General features: G+C 51.5%; 1 protein-coding gene across 1 annotated transcript; it reads right to left on the reverse strand.

Moving 5' to 3' along the window:
• Positions 1-3,016: 3,016 nt before the first annotated feature.
• LOC101347341 (thyrotropin-releasing hormone receptor-like) lies at positions 3,017-7,262 on the reverse strand. The gene is given in 5 exon segments (XM_012555926.1): positions 3,017-3,233; positions 3,235-3,410; positions 4,498-4,869; positions 4,871-4,925; positions 6,880-7,262. Coding segments are annotated over 5 exon segments (1,203 nt in total).
• Between the last annotated feature and the right edge of the window lie 9,792 nt (positions 7,263-17,054).

Genomic DNA, 17,054 nt, shown 5'->3' on the forward strand with positions numbered 1-17,054 from the left:
CCCAGGGTACCGACAAGGAAGGACCTTCCCCTGGAGCCAACACCCTGAATTCTGACTTCTGGCCTCCAAGTTTGCAGGACAACAACTTCCTGTTCTTCAAAGCCCCTCACATGTGGTGTTTTTTGGTATAGCAGCACTAGGAGACTAAGACACAGCTGTTCTCACTCAATAAATACTCACTTACCAAATGAACTCACCCCTAAGCCAACCCCTGCTCCCCTCCACCAGGGCTCCAGGGAACCCAGACTCAGGCAGTGCCATGTGCATCCTTTAGACACTTTCACTTCCATCCCCCTGCTGCCACGCACAGCTGCACCAGGCACGTCCCTGCTGTGACACCTTCCACTGTGGGCATGCATCCAATGTGCCCATGTGTTCCCCGGCACTCCCAGCCCCCCGTCTTCTGCCTGCAGGATCCCACTCATGCTCCCTGAGTCACTCCCAGCTCCTACAGCAGGATGAGCCAGAGCACCGTCAGAATAGGCATGACACGCTGGCCAGGCTGTCACAGTCGGTTTTCAGATGTCCTTGAACTTCGTGCATATTTGATCAGCCTCTTCTGCCCTGTGCTGGGTGCCCTCCTTGTTCTGGTTTATAGTTTGGCAAAAGCTAGCACGTTGTCATCTTTGAGTGGTTCTCAGGACAGCCTGGGTTGGCAGCACAGGCGAGGAGGAGGCCTAGCTTTCAGGACCCGGCCAGTCACTGTGACCATGAGCACAGCCCTTATACCTTCTCCTTGGCACGGTTTGTGGGGAAGCTCAATGAGACAATGGGTTTAAAGGTACTTTGAACTGTAATTTTTTTTAAAAGAACAATACCTTACTGTGTTTTTGGTGAAGGTTTACACAGTAGTTTAGGTTCTCATTTAACAATTTCTACAAAAATTGTTCGGTAACTGGTTACATTCTTTACAACACATGATATAGTCTCATTACTTCCTTTTTGGTTGTCCCGTTTCCATTAATCTAGTTTCCCTGCCCCCTTACCTTCTCATCTTTGTTTTAAAGTAATTGTTGACCGTTGAACTGTGACATTTTGAATACAAACTATAAAGGAGCTCTTTTTACTTTTTTATATTTTCCTGACCTATGATGAGTATGTATTATTTTAAATTGGAGTCCCTGGGTAGTGCAAAGGGTCAACGTGCCCGGCTGCTAACCGAAAGGTTGGAGGTTCACGTCTACCCAGAGGTGCCTCGGAAGAAACGCCTTGTGATCTACTTCCAAAAAAATCAGCCATTGAAAACCCTACGGAGCACAGTCCTGTTCTGACACACATGGGTCACCAACAGTCAGGGTCGACTCAATAGCAACTTGTTCTGTAAGGTGGCCCCTGGGGCAAAAGGAAAGGTGGGCTTTTCCCTAGAGTAGATTCGGAATGAGTGTCTAGAAGTCTCCGAGCTGCTCGGAGAGATACTAGCTATGTGGGCCCTTGCTCAGGAGTCACAGGCAAGAGGCAGGATGTGGGGTACAGAAGGGAGTGTCCCCTCCATCACGGACTGGGAGGCAGTCTGTGTCTGTCCACAGGGAACTGTCTTTTCTTTGGACTTCAGTTTTCCCAGTGGTAAAACAGGAAGAGGGAAAATTATTACCTATCAAGAATTTAGTATATGCCAGGCACTATGCAGATTAAGTCATGTCTATTGTCTGATAAAGTGAGAAGTTCACAAACCTTTTGGTCTTGACATTCTTAAAAATTACAGAGAACTCCCATCAGCTTTGATTTCTGTGAGTTATAGCTATATTTACCATATTAGAAATTAAAACTAGAATTTTTTAATATTTATTTTATTTAAAAATTACAGTAATAAACCCATCACATGTTAACATAATGTTTTACCAAAGATAACAATTTTTTCCAAACAAAAAAGAAAATTCAGCGCTAAGAATGACATCGTATTTTATTTTTTAAATCTCTTTAATGTCTGGCTTAATAGAAGATAGTGGGGTTCTAATATCTACTCCTACATTCAAGCTGCTATAATACATTATTTTGGTTGAAGTATGCAAAGAAAATTTGGCCCCACACAAATACATAGTTATAAAGGGAAGAGTATTTTAACAGCCTTTTCAGGTCACTGAGGCTGCTCTTCTTGGATATTCCACTGAAACTCAACAGCCCACATTCAGTCTCCTGGAAAATATAAGTTCACTGAGTTATACGGATCTTCCAAATGTTGACACGTTAATTGTTGTTGTTGTGTGTTGTTGAGTCAATTCCAACTCATAGCAACCCTAAAGGACAGAGTAGAACTGCCCCATAGGGTTTCCTAGGCTGTAATCTTTATGAGAGCAGATCACCAGGTCTTTCTCCTGCTGAGCTGCTAGGGGGTTTGAACTGCTGACTTCTCAGTTAGCAACCATTGAGACACCAGGGCTCCTTTGACATGCTCATTATATGCGACCAAAACATGACATTCATTAGTATCACCACCAATCGCATCAGAGAAGTCCTTAAGTATTGGGAAACCATCAAACTCACAGTGGGAGATGCTAGTTTTCGAAAATTCTACTCTTCACTTGAGAGCTCAAATTTTAATGTTGGTGTCAAATCCTGACTGTTGTTTTCCTCTGGCCCAGTTGCTGGTAACAGACGTTAACAAAGACCAAGCATTCATCCCTGTAATGCCCACCAGGACTTTTTTCCCCTTGAAAAAAATGCTTAAAATGACCATTAACAATGGCTGGGTGAAGGCCATGGTTTTACAAGAATTGAGGCTAGGCGTCCTCCAAACTCTCTTCCTGTCTCTCACCTCCACCTCCTCCCCAGGGACGGGGGAGAACCATCCAGGTGGAGTTCAGACTCCAAGTCCAACCCCTGGGGCCTGGGACATTCAAATGTGCTAGTTCATGGGAAGGGAATCCACAGGGAACCTGGACGATGAGCCATTGGCACAGGGGTGTCTGTCCTCCCCTGGCCCCGGTGTCTGCCATAGACAGGGCAGACCCCACAGTACCCTGCCTGCGCACAAATGCAGGCATGGAGATGGGACAGTCGGTGCAGGAGGTGGTCACCCTCAGACCGGGCTGCAACATGGCTCCCGCTGCTGGGGAGGGGGCCTGGCGACCTGGGGGCCTGTGGCCTCGCTCTCGCTGATGGGCATCTTCTCGGGCTGGTGGAACCTCTCCTGGGGCTCGCTGCAGCTGGGGGTGGGCAGGCCTGCTGAGCGCCTCTGGGGCTCCCTTGGCCTGGACCCACACAGCCACCAGAAGGCCACCCAAAACTTCTGGGACGAGACTGTAGACGATGGGGTTGATGGCACTGTTGGCGTAGATGCAGGTACAGCAGAAGAGCAGCACCCAGGGGTTCAGGAGAGGCCAGGTCACGAAGGAGTTGATTAGCACCAGGGTGCAGTATGGCGTCTGCAGGACAGCGAAAAGCACCACCACCATGACCAGCATCCGGGTGACCTGTGGAGAAGGTGGTGGGAGCTCCCAGAGCCCAGCTTGTGGGCAGCTGGTGGCACAGCGAGTGCTACAGGCAGGGAGAGCCACGCCCCCACCCCAAGCTAGCAGGTGCTGAGTAAGAATATTCACAATAGCTCCTGTCACTGCGTGCTCACCTGTTCCTGGCTCTTCATGTGCACTAAGCCAGGCCCGACATGTAAAGCTTTGCCTGTTTGATAATATAATGAACTTTTTCTACAGCAAGTGGTAGGTAGTCACTGCTCTGACCCCTAAGTGCACCTGGTCCCTTCAAGGTCTCTCAGATTTCCTAGCAAGCAAAGAATTGGTGTATGGGGCTGGGGCCTCAGGAACCTGTTCCAGCACCCACCAAGGTCAGGTGTAAAAGAAACCAAAACCATGGAGTTTTGCCGTGGAATTGATGCCGACTTATGGCAACCTCATGTATTTCAGGGTTTTCAGCGGCTGATTTTTTGAAAGTAGATTTCCAGGCCTTTCTTCCAAGGCACCTCTGAGTAGGTTTGAACCACCAACCTTAGAGTTGGTAGCCAAGTTGCCGTCAATTCCAACTCATGGTGACCCCATGTGTGCAGAGCAGAACTGCTCCATAGGGTTTTCAAGGCTGTAACCTTTCGGAAGCAGATCACCAGTCCTTTCTTCCGAGGTACCTCTGGGTGGTTCAAATTGCCAACCTTGCAGCTAGCAGTCAAGCACTTAACTGTCTGTGCCACCTAGGGACTCTATCTGGCACATACTCATTACCCGTTGCCATCGAGTCGATTCCAACTCATAGCGACCTTATAGGACAGGGTAGAACTGCCCCATAGGGTTTCCAACAAGGCTGGTGGATCTGAACTGCCCACCTTTTGGTTATCAGCCAAGTTCTTAACAGGTGCTTAACAGACATTTGTTGACTTAATAGTGAATGAATGAATGGATGGATATTGAACTTGTGTCCTTTCTTTATGTCTCCATGTATGCCTTTGGGTCTCTCCCTGCCTCTTTACATCCTGACACCTCCCTGATACCTCCCTCTCTTTGTCCAGCTCCCCACCTGCCATCCCCCACCCACCCCAGAAGAGACCTGGCTTACCTGCTTCCTGGAAGATAGGAAGCCTTTGGGCCAGGGGCAACTGCTGGATGTACCCCCGCCCTGTGCCTGGGGCTGCCCCTCCTTGGTGCCCACCTCCTGCCCAGCTTTGCTGTCCCCAGGGTGGGGCAAGTGGGACAGGGAGTTCAGGATCAAGAGTCTCCCAATGTGCCCGTAGAGGACTGCAGCCACCAGCAGGGGCATAACGAAGAAGATGGTGAAGTCCAGAAGGTAGCTGGGCAGGTAGAGGCTGCGTGACACCTTGTAGCGGCACTCCATGGCATGGCTCTCACCAACATGGAGGTCCACCAAGAAGAGCCAGAGCCAGCAGTAGATGGCTGTGACCCCCCAGACGCCCGCGATGATGCATTTGGCCCCGGGCGACAGTGCACACAGCCTGTGCCCGAATTGGGAGGCAGATGGCAATGTATCTGCAGGCAGCAGAGACTGCCATGTTCCCTAGGTCTATCACCCAGCTCATGTCTGATTGGACCACAGGGTGACACCTGACCAAGCTCAGCCAATCGGATACTCTCTCTAGGTACACTAGAATGGAGGATACAGTGGTTGGACCAGTTCTTTGTGGAGCAGAACTCGAAGGACGTGAGGATTCAGGCAGCGAGGTGCCCTTTGTTTCTTTGTTTGTTTTTCAATACGTTATCTTATTCTCTTGTTGTTGTTGAGAGTAGACACTGCAGAACATGCACCAATTCAACAGTTTCTACATGTACTATTTAGGGACACTGATTACATTCTTCAAGTTGTGCAACCATTCTCACCCTCCTTTTCTGAGTTGTTCCTCCCTCATTAACGTGAACTCACTGCCCCCTAAGGTTCCTATCTAACCTTTTAAGTTGCTGTTGTCAATTTGATCCCATACAGATAGTTCTTAAAAAGCACAATGCTCAAGGCAGACATGAGACGGCCCCATGGGCAGAGCTCAGCGAGCCAGTCTTGAGAGAGGGGGACAGGAAGGTGGGTAGGGGGAGGGCAAATAGGCAAGGGCATCCTAAAGCTCAGCCACCCCTCTGCCCAGAGTCCCAGGGCATCCCACTGACCTTCCAGACCTTCGTCCTTGGTGCGAGTCCCAGTGGGTTTTCTGTCGCCTACCACCACAGGTCACTGGCTAAGGCAGCTAATGGCCAGGGCTTCGAACTGCTTCTAAACCATTCAGTCACGGCCGATGGAAAAACAAGGGCAGGATACGAGTTGCATAGCAACCAAATCTCTTGTGCATCACCTTTTGACCGGAGTAGGAGACAGGCAGCAGCGCCCTGCTCAAAAATGGTGGTCGACTTTGCTGCTTTAAATGTGTATCACTTTCTGCAGTCCTGCCAATAATCCAATCTCCCGCATCAGGCTCCTGAAAGCTTCTTGATGAGGAAGACTGGATTATTGGCTCCTGAAAGTTTCCTGATAGGGGAGATTGGATTATTGGCAGGACTGTGAACAGCGACACACATTCAAAGCAGTGAGTTCAGCCACCATCCTTGAGCAGGGCACTCCTGTTTCCTGCTTGGGTCAAAAGGCACCATGCAAGAGATATGGTTGCTATGCAATGCTTACACTGCCCTTGTTTCTGTAGGCCATGACTGAACCACTTTGAACTGGTTCAAAGCCCTGCCTTGTTTCCATTGTCCGTGACTGAACCATTTAGAACCAGTCTGAAGCCCCGCTAATAGCATCATTCACCCCTTGCTGACAGGGGTCACAGCTTAGAACCTTCCCAACCCCCACCCCTGCCTAGGCCACTAGCTAGACCTGGAGCACTGGGAACAATGTGTGCAACACAGGTTTGACCAAGCAGTGCTAACAGGGGTGGGGGGTGGGGGTTGTAGAGCCAGTGTACCCCAGGTAAGCACAGATGGGGTGAGGCAAGGTACAAGGAAAAGGGCCCAGCCAGCATTTGGACATCAGAAGGCCTAGATTTATGTCCCAATTCTGCTGTGTGGCCTGGGGCAAGACACTTAAACTCTCTGGGCCGCCTTGCCCAAGGCCCCACAGCTAGTGAGTGGCGGAGCTGGGATCTGAACCCAGGCAGCAGGCTTCAAGGTCCACGGGCTTAACCACTATGCTATATTTCCTCTCTGGTATTAAAATCCAAGCTGGGAGAGATCCAAAAGAATACCGACTTTTCCAGATGGGGAAACCGAGGTCCAGAGGACTCCAGGGATTGGCTTGACACTCTACAGCCCATTAAAAGCAGAGTTGAGATGAGAACCCCATTTCCTGATGCCTACCCCACAGTGAAGGTTCCCCTGCGTCCCACCCTAGTCCCATCCTGGTACCTGGAGAACACAGCTTCCTGCCCCACTGAGTCTCAGTTTACCCAGGACCACTGTTGGGAAGTCCTCACTGCCCTGCTTCACGGTGTGGGGCACCTACCTCTCCACAGTGAAGGCCAGGATGGAGCAGGAGGAGACATTAATGCCCAGGTACTGCAGGTAGGTGATTCCCAGGCAGCCAGTGTGCCCGTAGACCCACCGGCCAGCCAGGCTTTCAGAGACGTTGGGCAGCCCCACGGCCACCGAGACCATGAGGTCAGCCTGGGCCAGGCTGACTAGGACCAGGTAGCAGTTTGTGAGCGTGAGCATGTCCCGCGTGGTCAGCACCACCAGGACCACCGTGGCATTGCCCACGATGCCCACCATACACATCAGAAGCACTAGGAAAACCGAGATGGCCTTATACTCGACGAGACCCAAGGCGGCACCACTGGGTGCCAGCCAGACGCTGCTGGGGCTGTCTCTCCTGCTGCCGTTTTCCATGATCAGTGACCAGGAGCTGGGGAGGGGGTGAGAAAAGGAAACCCAGGGAGACACCAGCACCAGTACACCTCAGGAACCCATGCTGTGCCAGGCCCTGGGACTAACCTATAGGCGCCTCCTGCTGGCCAGGCTGGTGTGCAACAGGGAAGGGCGTTTGTGTTAATATCACTTGTCAGTCACCTCTAGGAGCCTCCATTTCCTCATCTGTAAAAACCAAGAGTAACCATCCTGGATGTGTACAACTGTGGGAGGCTTACATGAGATGAAGTTTGTGTCAAGCCCCTTGTCTAGCACATCGTGAGCGCTCTGCTATTGTTACAAAGTCATGCAACGTCTCTCACTAGGAGGCTCCACTGTGCCCAAGGCCATTATGGAGACAGGTTCTCCCAGAGAGGACCTAGGGGCCAGAAGGTGAAGTCTCAGCTGCTCTGAGTCCAGGTTCACCTCAGTGGTCCTACAGTTGGGCTTCAAGCAACGTCTGACTCTAAAAGCGTTCTGTCGGGAGCTTGTGAAGCTATAGAGCCGCATCTGCTCAAGGAGAGGAGTAAAAGCTGGAACCTGGCCAGAGAGGTGAGGTTCACTCAGGGATGTTCACATGCACACACACATGTACCACACATACACCACACACACGCACACACACTACACACACACGTCTCACACACCACACACACACTACACCTCACACACCACACCATATCACACACATGCTCACATACACCACACACACACACCACATACACACTACACACCACACCATATGCACACCACACACACACTACACAGCACACACCACATCACACCACACACCACATCACACCACACAGGTGGGAGTTCAGGGATGTTCACACACATACACCATGCATACACCATACAGAACCACACATCTCACAAACCACACCACATCACACGCTACACACCACACACTATATCATACACACATTTACATACCCCCCCACATGCACCTTTACTCCTTAACCCTGTTAGTACCACTGATCCAAAGGGCCCATGACAGCATCCCTCAGAGCCCAACTCAGCCCTGATGGCAGCAGTGGACAGAAGTCGGCCATTGCAGCCCCCCCACCAGGTTGGTGACCCCACGACAACCCGGAATGGGGTGCAGGCCAGACAGGGCACCCCAGGGTGCTCGAGAGGGAGAGCTACTCCCCTGCACGCAGAGCTGGCCACGGCCTCTTCTGCCCAGCTGGACTGCTGATAGCCCCACAGCCCCACAGCGGCCCATCCTGGGCAAGACCAGAATGGGAGAACCAGCGAGGCTGGGAGAGGAGGAAGGCTGCCCAGGGGGCTGCCACACACCTGTGTGCACACACAGCACACACCTGTGCACACACATCCAGACGTGCACACACACGGAGTATATCATGTTCACACATGCACAAACGCTTACAGTCACACACATTCACACATATATGCATGTATACAGACATACACCACACATGCAAACAGGACCCACAACACTCCTCCCATGCACAGCAATACACTGAGACACAGACACACACCAGCATAAATGCATGCAAAATACTCAGGACCCAGGAATCCCCCACAGCACACCCAACACACACAAGACTGCATATACACAGAGACCCAACAGATCCACATACACACACACAACATACACACATCCTCACATACACGCACTTAACTCGTCCCCCCCCCCACTACACCCAGTATCCCAACACACATGGCTGCATGTATAACCACAGAGACACAACAGAGCTGTATACACACACATATATCCTCCATACACATCCTCACAGAAATGCACACACACACAACACCCACTATGTAGAGACTGGAACACACACACGTGAATATACAACACACATTCACACACCCAGCCCACGATACACAGACCCCACGGTCCACTCACATGCCCACACGCACAAGTACACAGAAGCATACACTCCACACCGGCACATGCCCTCACCCCCCACCCCAGCCTGCTGCTCTCTTGAGAAGGAGGCCCCTTTCCGTGGAGCTGGATGAGCACCTGGACCCCAGGGCTTCCCTTCCTCCCAGCCAGTGGAGGCTGCAGCTGGAGCTGGACCTAGAGCTGTCACCCGCAGCCCCTCCAGATGTGCAGTGCCTCCCCAGATGTGCAGGCCCAAGCTGGAATCGCAGCTCCCATCCCTGCAGCCTCTGCATCTCAGTGGCACCCTCCTCCTGCCCCCACTTCCCACCTGCATTCTCAGCTTCATCTGCAGAACATTCCACCAGGTGGGCAGCCTGGGCCCCTCCTCCCTCAGGCCCCAAGAGAAACTTCCAAGCACAGTGACCTTACCCAGTGGAAATCCTTAAAGCCCTTTCCTCCTCCTCCCAGACAGAGAGGAGAATTTGTGGCACTTCAATCGTTCCATGGCTGAAGGCTTCCTGTTCTCTAGGCTGCGATGCCACAGGCACGTGTGTGGTGCGTGCACACGCACTAGCACAGACACACACACTCCTGAGCCCTGCCAACTTTTCAGCTCCCCACGCCCCTGCCCTTCCCCTGCACCAGCCCGGTCAGCCGACCGCCCCTCGTCTATGAGGCATCGTCCCCACAGGAAGCCCTATGAGAAGAAAGCGGGTCCCTGCTTGGGAACAGCGGGGACCACGGCCCTGTCCAGCACCTGGGGATTCGCAGCCCCCAAGAATCGCTCAGGCTATGAAGGACCTTGGAGAGCAGCATTCAGGGGGCCCACCAGCCTACAGAGCACCTGACAGAGGGGGAGGCAGAGGCCCAGAGAAGGGGAGGGTGCGGGTGAGGTCGAGGTGATGTCCTGGGACCCAAGAGTGGCCAAGCTGCTACAAAATAGGGGAACGGGGGTGGAGGGACACGGGTCTGGCATCGGAAGGTGAGACTGGTGTAGGGGCTGCTGCTGGGGGCCATGGAGAGGAAGGATGGATGTGCTCATGGACTGTTTCTAGCTTGGGTATGTTACAACATTGCCTGCAGTCACAGTGGGGTGGGGACTCCTAGGATACCATTATACAGAGGAGAAGACTGAGGCTAGGGGATCGGAGTGGCTCATTCAAAAGAGTAAAGGCACAGGGATAGAGCCCAGGTCTGGGGGCTCTGAGGGGCTGAGTTTTGTGAGGGGGTTGCTGCTGACCCCATGTGGGGCCCAGTCCAGCCCCGTGGTCCTGGGCTGCTTCTCAGACCATGAACCACAGGCACGCACATCAGAATCAGGCAGGGACCCGCTTAACATGCAGATCCCTGGGCCACAAGCTGTGGTGTTGTTGGGTGCCATCGAGTCAATTCCAACTCATAGCAACCCCGTGTACCAGAGTACAACTGCCCCATAAGGTCTCCTAGGCTGTAATCTTTATGGCAGCAGATCACCAAGTTTTTCTCCTGTGGAGCCACTGGATGGGTTCAAACCACCAATCTTTCAGTTAATAGCCAAGTGCTTAATGGTTTTCGTCACGCAGGTGCCTGGGGATGAAGGTTAGCATGCTAGGCTTACTAAGCCTGGGTTTCTGGGGGTGGGGCCCTTGAGTTAGCATTTTAATAGCCCACACCTGGAAGTTCTGATGAGCTCCAGTATCTTTCTGGCTTTTTACATTTTTACTGTGAAATATAACACACATAGAGGAAAATGCACAAAACATAAATGAATAGCTTAGTGAAGAAAGTGAGCCCTTGGGCACTGTCATGGATTGAATTATGTCCCCCCAAAAATGTGTGGATCAGTTTGGCTGGGCCATGATTCCCAGTAATGTGCGGTTATCCTCCATTTTGTGAATGTAATTTTATGTTAAAGAGGATTAGGGTGGGATTGTAACACCCTTACTAAGGTCACATCCCTGATCCACCTTTTATCTTATGAGCGATAAAAGGAAAGGGAAGCAAGTACAGAGTTGGGGACCTCATACCACCAAGAAAGCAGTGCTGGGAGTAGAGCGTGTCCTTTGGACCCGAGGTTCCTGTGCAGAGAAGCTCCTAGTCCAGGGTAAGATTGATGACAATGAGGACCTTCCTCCAGAGCTGACAGAGAGAGAAAGCCTTCCCCTGGAACTGATGCCCTGAATTTGGACTTGTAGCCTACTAGATTGTGAGAAAATATATTTCACTTTGTTAAAGCAATCCACTTGTGCTATTTCTGTTATAGCAGCACTAGATGACCAAGACAGGCACTATGATGGTTAATGTTGTGTGTCAATTTGGCTGGGCCATGATTCTCAGTGGTTTGGCAGTTATGTAGTTTGGCAGCTATGTAATGATATAACACCTCCCTAATTAGATCTGATATAATGTAATCACTTTCATGATGAGATCTGCTATGAGCAGCCAATCAATTGAAAGGGAGTTTCCTTGGGGATGTCGTCCGTATCCAATATATGTGGATTCCTGGCAAATCTCACTGGCTGTTGCTCACTCTGGATCCTGTATTTGGCTTGTCATCATCTGAACTCAGTTCTTGGGACTTAAGCTAGCAGCTTACTTGCCAGTCTTGGGATTCATCACCCTCCACAGCCTGTGAGCCAGCCACCTGCTGTCTGGCCTGCCAATCTTGGGTTTGCCAGCCCCTGCAGCTATATGAGTCAGGAGAAGCCTCCAGCCTGACCCACAGACTTGAGACTTTCCAGCCTCTACAAACACGTGAGCCATTTGCTTGATCTAAATCTCTCTCTGTATATATATACATATACGTATACACACACACACACACACACACACACGCTTCACTGGTTTTGCTTCTCTGGAGAACCCAGCCTAAGACAGGTACCCACATCCTAGGATGAAAAATGAAGGATTTCCCACAGCTCAGACACCCAGCCATGTCAGCCACAGCCCTCCTCCACTGTGGTCATCCACTGTCTCAACAAGCAGCAGAGCCCCCCACCTCCTTCCTTCCTTTTGTCATTCCGTCCTTCCTTCTGTCCATCTCTCCGTCCTTCTGTCATTCCTCGGTGTTCTTTAGAGTTTTACTCCCCCTATATCAGAGCTCAGTTTGCCTGCTTGCGAGGTTTACAGAAAACAGAATCACAGAGTATTGCTTGTCTTGCTTATTTTGCTCAACATAATTATGTGTAAGAGATTCATCCAGGCTATCTGTCATGGCCATTCACCTGTTTTCACTGCTGTGTAACATTCTGTTGTGTGACTGTACTCAATAATGTCCGTGCGCCTGTTGGTGGACTTTTGGGCTGTTTCCAGTTTGCAGGTATTACAACAATGCCGCTATGAACATTCTTGTACATGGATTCTGGCTGACTGGCATTTTCATCAGCTTGGTCCCCAAAAACGTGATTTCCAGGACCTGGCTTGTGTCGGGACTGCAAAGGTGAGCAGAGAGGGCAGCAGAAAAAGCCACACACAGTAGCTGCAGTTCCTAGCGCCCCAGACACAGCACCCCAAGTCACCCCTGGGCTGCTGGACATACTCCCAGCTGTGACTCCACAAGCATTCTGGTTCAGAAGACTCAGCGTGCCTGGTGGATGCAGGCTCTCAGGAGTGACTTCGACTCCATCAGTTCAATCCCCTGCTGCCACCTCCAGCCCACCTCACTCTCCTGCCTGCTTCACCACTGCCCTCCCTGCCGGTTCAGATGTCAACCTTTGTGGACAGCGCCCAGACTGCTGTCCTCCCTGCTATTGTTGAAAACCGCCCTGACTGCCCTTAGCACACAGGCTTCTAGAAGAAGCTGCAGGGAAGGGACGTACTTGGAAGAGACCTGGAATAGGGTGGCATGGTTTGGAGCTGCATGGCCGTCTACCCCAAGCCCTCATCACCGGGAAGCGAGCACTGAGGTCCAGAGAGGGAAAGCAGCTTCCCCAAGACGTCCAGCTAGCAGCAGTAATGAATGAAGTCAGCAATGATAGCTAAGATTCACTGAGCACTTTCTATATCCCGAGTCCCTTGGTGGTGCAAACAGTTAATGCGCTCAGCTGCTAACTGAAAAATTGGCAGTTTGAGTCCACCCAGAGGCTCCCCAGAAGAAAGAGCTAGCAATCTACTTCCAAAAACCAGCCATAGACAACCCTATAGAGCACCCCTCTACTCTGACACAAACGGGGTCACCAGGAGTCGGGGTTGACTCAACGGCAACTGGTAACTGGTTTTCTACTTCCCAGGCACAGCACTGAGGGTTTTTGTGTAGGCTCTCTCAGTCAGCCAACACAGCATGCTTAAGAGCTAGACATAAAAAAATTCATCCATAAGCAGCAGTGCCAGGATTAGAAGCTATGTCTTTAGTCTCACTCTGGGGCCTTTCCTTTCCACTACTTCTCCATCCTCTGATCTTGGTGGGTCCTCCTTACTCTCTAGGACAGGGAGGAGATGGTCAGAGCAGCAATAATATCCCCCTCTACCACCACCACCAATATAGGGTTTTCACCACTGCAGGCAGAAGCTCTCATGCCTACTAGCTCACCTGTGGACAGACCACAGCTTCACACATTTTCTCACGCCTCACCCTCTGTGTGCCTCAGGAGTCCTGCAGCCAATAGTGCCCCCCACCACTACCACCACTAAAGAAACCCTCGGCAGCACTTCTCAGGGTGCAGTGCAGTTATATAGCTTTTGTTCATAATCAAGAAAACTCACTGACAACTTCAACCTCCATTCAAAGTGCTTAAAGACTTCACGCTCTGTCCCCACAGTGAACTATCTGGCTGTTAAAATTGATGCTGTAGATAAGTATTTATTGGCAGAAAAAGATGTTGAGTAGATTAAGTGAGAAGGCAGGCTATAAGTAATAGGTGGTATATTCTCTCCTGTCTGTAGAATTTATGCATATTTAATAGCAGCCATTTATCAAGAGCTTCCTACATGCCAGGCACTGGGCAGAGCAGTGGGCATCTTGTGTGGCATTGCCATCCCCTCCATGCAGTCGGTGTCTTTGATATCACTGCCATTTTCCTAACAAGAAAACAGAGTCTCAGAGAGAGGAGGAGACTCACCCAAAGCCACACAGCTCAGGCAGAGGTGGAACTTGAGCCCAAATCAGTCCTTCTCCAAAGCCGGCATTACCAACCACAGGACTGGGCAGCCTCTCTTGCTCCCCCCAACTCTGAGAAGGCCTGGAGGAACGACCCATGCCCAGGGTTCCAGTACTTCTCTGGCGGAGGGGGCTTATTTTCTTTATCTGCATTTATAAATTTGGATTGATTCTGTAATTAGATGAAGAGCGTTGTTTAAGGGCTGGCCTGCTTAGTGGTGTCCTCCCTGTGCTTGGTTCCAGGACCAGAGGAGGGGCCGGGCAGGAGATGCCGGGCAGGAGGGGCACAGTTGGGAGGGACTGGTTCTGCCGTGCTCATGGGAGGAGGGGTGGACACAGTGTGAGGGCTCTCCTGACGGCCAGGACAGGATGGGGGGCGCCAGCTGGATCACACTTGTGACCACCTGGGTCTTCATGGTCTGTCCGCGGCCAAAGCAGAGCCACACAGATGGGCAGGCCTTCCTCAAGGGGCACCTACAGCTGTTGTGAAGAAGGGAGTTGCAAGTGCAGAAAAAAAACTGAAAGGAAAGGTATGCGCCATTCATTTTTCAATGTTGTTGTAAAGCGAACTTCTGGGGAAAGAAAGCATGTTTGTGTGTACGCATGCCTGAATGTGTGTATACATCTGTGCATGTCTGCATGTGTATGTTTGCACGCATGTGTGCGTGTAACTACATACGCGTGCACACCAGCATGTGTGTATGCAAGTGTGTGTGCGCACTGACCTGTGGCGTCGGGCTTGATGTCCCCAGAGGGGACTGACATATGCGAGTGTCCAGGTCCCAGACACCCACCCAGGCCTTCTGGAGTCATCTGTGTAATGAACGAGAAGGAGCGGCTAACAAGGCCCCTGGACGATGGGACAATGCAGCTCACTCTACATATCCCTGCCCTGCTGCCCTCTGTGTGCAGTAGCCAAGCCAGCCACCTGAGAACCGCCGTGGGCTGGGCTGGCAGGCCCTCTGGTGGCCTTATAAGAGCAAACGCAGTCCCTGTCATTGGGCGGCTTGCAGCCTGGTGAGGACGGCCTGACTCCCTTCTCCTTATCATTTCATCCATCACAAATGTCTTCCTAAAACGCAGCTTTTACGCAGTCACTTGTATTGAACTAACCCCCCTCCCCCATTCCACTAAAGACAACTATAAAAACTGGGCAAATACACGCAAACGCCAAGACACTGGGGGAGCACCCACACGGCAGGACTTGGGGCAGCCCTGATTTGGAAATGAGGTCTTTGCAGATGGAATTGGTTAAGGTAACGTGAGGTCATACTGGAGTAGGGTGGGCCCTTAACCCAATACAAGTGGCCTCCTTATAAAAAGAGGAGAAGAAACAGATACAGAAGGAAGAGAGACACATAGGGAAGACCACCATGTAAGGACAGAGCAGAGATTGGAGTGATGGGGTCACAAGCCAAGAAATGCCTGGGGCCACCAGGAGATGGAAGAGACAGGAAGGATCCTCCCCTAGAGCCTCTGGACACACCCTGAATTCAGACTTCTAACCTCCAGAACTGTTGAGAGGAAATTTTCCGTTGTGTTAAAACCCCAACTTAGTAGTTTTTTGTTTAACAGCAGCCGTAGGAAACAACTACAGTTGACCAAGTTACACATTTATTTTTAGTCAGTGTTGGACCCAAGAGTCAAATCCTGGCCTGTATGACCTAACAGAGGTGGATGGGGATTGAATGTGGAATTGCCATCAATAAGTGCCTAACCCTCAGCAGGCTCTCCGTAATGGTAGCTGCCATCGATTTTTTTTCCCTTTAAAAATATGTTGTCTAAAAATATAAGGCTTATAACAACAACAACAAAATACAACAGTTTCCCAAACTACTGGTACACACAACATAGATGAATCTCAAAAACATTGTGCTGAGTGAAAAAAGCCAGATACTCACTGTATGTGTCCATTCACCTAACACTCTGGGAAAGACAACTGGAAGCTGTTATGGCAGAATGCAGGGTCGGGGGTGCTTGGGCTAGGGTGGGGGAACGACTGCGAGGGGGCACGAGGGGACTTTCTGTGCAATGGAAATGTTCTCTATCTTGATTGCAGTGACTGCACGCATGTGGACGTTTAGCCTCAGGTTTCTCATCTGTGAAACGGACATCTTGCCCGCCTGGCTATTTTGCAGATAGCATTGATGAGGGTCAACCCTGGAGTTCTGTGAAAAGTTTGTCATCAGTAAAAAATGCTCTACGTGTCTATACAAGGTCTTCTAATCAGCAAAAGGTGAAATCGTAAAGCTAGTTATGTTTAACAAAGTGAGGAAATATTTGGTCTGATGAACATAGCTTAACGTGTTTCCCCTTTGATACTTAAAATGAGTGAGACTGTTTTCATCCAGAGGCATCAGCCCGCAAACATCTCCCGCTCCCGGGAAAGCCCCGAGCCACTCATCACGTGACCGCGCGCGTCACATGACAGACCGCTCGCCGCGTTCGCGCATGCGTTAAACCCTTCACGCAGGCGTCGTCAGAAGACCCCGTCACGCGCGCGGGCTCAGGGCCCCGCCCCCGGGAGGGGCGGGGCGTCCCGGCCGCGCCTGCGCCGTGGAGGGGCTCGGGGGTGGGCGCGGGCCGGGGGCGGGGCCTCGCGGAGGCCGGAAGGAAGAGGGAGCGGGGAAGAACGATCGAGGGAAGCCCGCCTCCCCCAGGACGACCGTCGCGGCCTGATGACGTCGCACAATGGCCGGCCCCCGCGGGTAGTGGAGCCCGTTTGTTCCGCTCGCGTCGCGCCTGAAGCCGGAGCCTGTAAGGAGCGGAAGGGCCGAGGGACGCCTTCTCCGCGCCGCCCCACCTCCAGCGGAGCCGTGGCCCGCTCTCGGCCCTCGCGCTGAGG

Source organism: Trichechus manatus, unplaced genomic scaffold (assembly GCF_000243295.1).
Source record: "Trichechus manatus latirostris isolate Lorelei unplaced genomic scaffold, TriManLat1.0 scaffold00053, whole genome shotgun sequence".
NCBI classification, from domain to species: Eukaryota; Metazoa; Chordata; class Mammalia; order Sirenia; family Trichechidae; genus Trichechus; species Trichechus manatus.